The sequence below is a fragment of the Ailuropoda melanoleuca genome, chromosome 15 (assembly GCF_002007445.2).
Source record: "Ailuropoda melanoleuca isolate Jingjing chromosome 15, ASM200744v2, whole genome shotgun sequence".
Classification (NCBI taxonomy): domain Eukaryota; kingdom Metazoa; phylum Chordata; class Mammalia; order Carnivora; family Ursidae; genus Ailuropoda; species Ailuropoda melanoleuca.
Window position 1 is genome coordinate 23,406,216 of NC_048232.1, and position 5,769 is coordinate 23,411,984.

At 34.4% G+C, this 5,769-nt stretch overlaps 1 protein-coding gene across 7 annotated transcripts in view; it reads left to right on the forward strand.

Moving 5' to 3' along the window:
• MYO3A (myosin IIIA) overlaps positions 1-5,769 on the forward strand; it is a 236,746-nt gene that overhangs the window by 114,524 nt on the left and 116,453 nt on the right. For all 7 annotated transcript variants that reach the window (XR_004620761.1, XR_004620760.1, XM_034643926.1 and 4 more), the window contains 2 exons: positions 674-772; positions 860-974. Coding sequence is in view for 5 of the 7 variants with exons in the window: in XM_034643926.1 (XP_034499817.1) it covers positions 674-772; positions 860-974 (214 nt within the window). In the remaining 2 variants the exon portion in view is untranslated. The remainder of the gene's footprint in view (positions 1-673; positions 773-859; positions 975-5,769) is intronic.

Genomic DNA, 5,769 nt, shown 5'->3' on the forward strand with positions numbered 1-5,769 from the left:
TTTCCCAGAGTCCAGAGTCTCTCATGGTTTGTCTCCCTCTCTGATTTCTTCCTGTTCAGTTTTCCCTCATCCAGATTTCTCATGCAAGTGAGAAAATTGAGCCCCAGAAAGGCAGTTAACAAGGTGGTTGAAGACTTAGGCTTTGGTGTTAAACAGCCCTGGTTTGAATCCAGTTTAGCCGTCAGCTCCATGACCTGAGAGGAGAATGGTACCCCCATCAAAGTCTTTGTGTCCATGTATATAAAATGAGGGAATCCTATGAGTAACTAGGGTTCTATGAAAGGTAAATTAGATAATGTAGCACTTCTGACCCTCTGATATATCGTCATAAAATTGTTTCTTTTTCTCTCTACTCCCACTGGCATGTAAAATACAAGAGTTTAGGGACTGTTGACTGTTGCAGTCCTGCTACATTTCTGGTGTCTAGAACAATGCCTGGTAGCCACTCACAAATGTGTGTTGAATGATTCATATAAAGTGCTTAGCAGTGTCTGAAATTTAATGACAATGGTTGTTGAAAATAGTAACAATGACAATAAAAGCCGAAATCCAGTACTCTGGGAAACCCACTGTAACACTCCTAGTTGTTGTTCTGAAAATATATTGCCAAGTAATTTTAACAACTAGTAAATATTCTTACTAATCCCTTACTGAAAATGTCTTATTTTTTCAGTGGAGAAAAAAATTTTCATATTTTTTACTACATCTACGCTGGCTTAGCTGAAAAGAAGAAACTAGCCCATTACAAGTTGCCTGAAAATAAGCCCCCCAGGTAACTCAGCAGGTGGTACTTTTATAAGTAATATTTTCACTTTCTATTGGACTGTAGATTTTGACCCATCCTTTCATATTTTTTCAGATATCTACAAAATGACCACCTCAGAACAGTACAGGACATGATGAATAATAGTTTCTATAAATCCCAATATGAATTAATTGAGCAGTGTTTCAAAGTCATAGGTTTTACAATGGAGGTAAGTATGAAAGACATTGAACCTCTTTAGGAAGTATCTTTTTGTCATCACTAATGGTAAGAATTAGCATTTATTGAGTGACTAATATATCACAGGCATTGTATCAAGTGTTCTATNTTTTTGTCATCACTAATGGTAAGAATTAGCATTTATTGAGTGACTAATATATCACAGGCATTGTATCAAGTGTTCTATGTGAATCATCCTTTTAATTACTGAAACAACCTTATGAAATAACTAGACTATTTACTAGAATGTTACAATATATATAAAGTAAACTTTATATATAAAGAAACAGTGGTCTTGATATATAATTGGATTTGGTTTTGTTCTTAATCTTTCACTTACATTTGCATCTCCCACATATATTTAACCTTTTGCATATATGCATAAATGGGAACATAGGACATATTCTTTTTTAGTGCAGTCTTGTTTTTAGTGCAGTTTTTAATTACACCTTTATTAAGATGTAATTCACATACCATACATGTCAGCCATTTAAACTGTACATTTTAATGACTTTTAGTATATTCCTAGAGTTGTGCATCCATCACCATAATCATTTTTAGAATATTTTCATGCTCTAAATTTTTAACCCTCAAAAGAAACATGCGCCGTTAGGAGTTCCTCCTCATTCCTGCCCCATCTCTGCTTTCTATCACCATGGAGCTTTTTATTCAGTTCACATAAACAGAGTGATGTAATACATCATCCTTTGTGACTGGCTTCCCTCATTCAACATACTAATGTTTTCAAGTTGCAGCACGTGTCAGTACTTCATTGCTTTTCACTGTTGAATAATATTTCACTTTATGGATATATCTCATGTTATTTATCCATTCATCGGTTGATAGACGTTTGGGTTGGTTCCATTTGGGGGCTATTATAAATAATGCTGCTACGAACATTCATGTACAACTTTCTGTGTGGTCATGAGTTTTCATTTCTCCTTGGCATATACCTAGGAGTGGAACTACTGAGTCATAGGGTAACATTGTGTTTAACATTTTGAGGAACTACCAGGCTGTTTTCCCAACAGCTGCACTGTTTTACACCCTAACCAAGAGTGTATGAAGATTCTAATTTCTCCATATCCTCCCCAACATTTACTATCATCTGTCTTTTATATCAGGGCCATCCTAGTGGGTATGAAGTGTATCTCATTATAGTTTTGATATGCATGTCCCTAATGGCTTATGACTCTGAACTTCTTTACATGTACTTACTGGTCATTTACATATCTTCTTTGAAGAAATATCTATTCACATAATTTACCTTTCAGAAGAATGGGTTATGTTTTATTATTGAATTATAAGAATTATTTATGTTGTAACTACAAGGCCCTTATCAGTTTTATGATTAGCAAAAGTTTTCTCTCATTTGTTGTCTTTTTACTTTCTTGATGGTATCCTTTGAAGTGTACATATTTTTAATTTTTATGATATCCAATTTGCCTTTTTTTTCTTCTGTTGCTTATGATTTTGGTGAGAAATATAATAAAGTATTGTCTAATCCAGCGTCACAGAGATTTATGCTTTAGTTTTCCTCTGGGAGCTGTATAGTTTTCACTCTTACATACAGGTCGCCGTTCCTCTTTGAGTTAATTTTTGTGTCTGGTGTGAGGTAGTTTCTTTTGCACATAGATATTCAGTTGTACCACAGTCATTTGTTGCAGACTCTTCTGTCCCCATGATTGGTTTTGGCATCCTTGTTGGAAATCAGTTGACCATAAATGTATAAATGTAGAGATTTATTTCTGAGCTCTCAATTCTAGTATAATGGCCTTTCTGTCTGTGTTTATGCTAGTACCATGTTGTCTTGATCACCGTGGCTTTCTAATACATTTTGAAATTCGACACTGTGATTCCTCCAACTTTGTTCTTCTTTTGTAAAATCGTTTTGGGTCCCTCGAATTTCTCTATGAATTTGAAGATCAGTTTGTCACTTTCTAGTGCAGTCTTTTAAAACTTCTGTTTTGTTCAGAGCTCTCTTCCCCATCTCACCCCCTCCATCCATAACTGTTCTCTTTCCCTTTCCCCAGCAAATGGATGGGAATATAATCCAAAAATTCATACTTGTCTCCCTTCTCATAAAAAACTGTAGGCACCACATACACATGTACATACACATGACTCTGGAGGGATGGTCATTGTTTATTGATATGCTATTATATCACACACACTTCTCTATATCTGGTTTCTCTCACTCAGCAATACCTTGTGGAAATCCCTTCAAGTCATCTAGTATAGCCCTAAATCAGTCCTCTTAAAGGCAACATAGTGTCCCATGGTGTATACTATCATAATTTATTCTGCCATTCAGATATGACTGGGCATTTAGCTCTTGATGTTTCCAGATCTTTGTCATTCTGAAGAAAGACAAAATATGCCTTTATTCCCTGGTGCTTTTATTTCTATGGGATAGGTCACCAGTAGTGGGATTGCTGGGTCAAAAGGTATGTGTATTTTAAATTTGAATATGAATTGCAACACTGCCTTCCAACAGCTATGAAACACTTCATATTTCCACCAGCAATGTACGTGAGTACCTTTCCCATTACCATCTCTGCCATGTGTTATAACTTTTTAAATATTTGTTAATCTGATGGGTATAAGTACGATCTCATTTTGAGTTTGCATATCCTTGACTAATAGTGAATTTGAGTATCTTTCCATTTGTTTGCGGGCTACTTGGGTTTTCTTTTTATGAATTGCATATTTATGTATCTTGCCCTTTTTATTGAGCCATTTCTATGTTTTATGTCAATTTGTAAGTTCTCATTGAACATTATAGACATTTTTTATCATTTGTGTTGTAAATATGTTTTCAGTTGTGTGTCTTGTTTATAACATACTTACTTTATTTAAGACTGATTGATTGATTGATTGATTGATCTATTTATTTAAGAGAGGGAGAGTTTGTGTGTGAATGAGGGGAGGGGCAGAGGGAGAGAGAGAATCTCAAGCAGACTCAGTGCTGAGTGGAGCCCAACACTGGGGCTCAATCTCACAAGTGAGATCGTGAGCTGAGCTGAAATCAAGAGTCAGACCTTAACTGACTGAGCCACCAAGGTGCCCCTGTGACATACTTACTTTTTATTGTATCTTTTACCATACAAAAATGGGGTTTTAATTTTTGTGTATTCAAACAAGTTTACCTTTTTGTTTATAACATCTGGGTTCTAGTCTTGCTTTAAAAATTCTCCCCTTTGTGTACATTATACATGTAGTCTCCTAGATTTTTTGAAAGTTTAAAAAAATATATTTAATGTATTAAATATATTTAATCCATTTGAAATTTATTTTTTACATAGTACCAAATGGGGCATCACTATTATATTTTCTTCCAATGGAGAGCCTGTCAAGCCTCACTATATTAAAGACTATACCCTTGCCTACTGGATTGACTTCTCATATATTAAGGTCTTATATTACACGGAATCTCTTTCTGAGTCTCTATTTTATCCACCAGTCTGTCTGTCTGTTGCTATATCAATATTCTGGTGACTTGATCACAGTGGTTTAATTCTATATTTTTAATAAAGCATCCCTACTGAGAAAGGCAAGTCCTGTTCTCACTTTCTTCTTTTCAATACTTGCCTTAGCTATCATCTGGCACCTGTTTCTCCATAATAAGTTTAAGATCAGCTTTTTGATTCTCAAACCCCCAGCTGGAATTCTAAGGAGAACTGTATTAAATTTCTATATTAACTTTTGGGGTATTGTCATTTTTATGATGTTATTTATGTCTTCTCATCCGAGATCGTGACATGCCTTTCCGTTTGTTTAGATGTTGTTTGAGTTTTTAATAATTTATAGTTTTATTTATCTAAAACTTAAGCTTTATTTTTAGGTTTTTTTCTAATCAGGGCATGGGTTTTGGTTGTCATCCTAAATATTTTTTTCTGCTGGTAGACTTTGGTAAATACATAATCATGTCATCAGCAAAAGGAGTAGTTTTATACTTTTTTCCTGTTATATCATTTTTTTCTGTGTACTTAAAACACCTAAGACTTAGAGTCTCAGTTTTAATTACTAAGGATTATAACTTGTCTCCCTGTCTCATTTCTGATTTTAAATAAAATGGTTTCAGTGTTTTGCTCTTATTTCTGATAAAGAGCATTTATCACAATAATTTCCTTTTATTGTTGCTTTACTTAGGGCTGTTATTAGGAATTCTGTAGAATTTTATCAAATGTCTTTTTATCATCAATTGACATAATCATAGTTTCCTTCAGCAACTTGATATCACTTATTATGCTGATAAATTTCTTAATATGTAAGTACCCTTACATTTCTGGAGTAAATCTAATGTAATCAAACTGTTCTTCTCTTTTGACAAATTTCTGGATTCCATGTCCTATTGTTTTATTTAGAATTTTTGCATCTATATTCATCAGTGATGTTTATCTGTTGTTTTAGTTTTCTTTTTTATCTTTATCAGATTTATATATTGAAAGTTATATCAGTGAGTTTTTTAATCTTTTTTTCTTTGACTTATAAAAATTTAAATCAGAGGAGCACTGAGGTGGCTCAGTTGGTTAAGCATTGGATCTTGGTTTCAGCTCAGGTCATGATCTCAGGGTCATGGGGTCCAGTCCCAAGTTCAGCTCCCCGCTCAGCAAGGAGTCTGCTTGAGACTCTCTTCCTCGCCCTATGCCCCTCCCCCACTCATACAGGCATTCCTGTGCGCCCTCTCTCTCTCTCAAATAAATAAATCTTTTAAAAAAAAAAAGTTTAAATCAGAGTTAAAATTAGTTCTCGGTGTTTCTGGAGATATAAAGCACCTGGACACA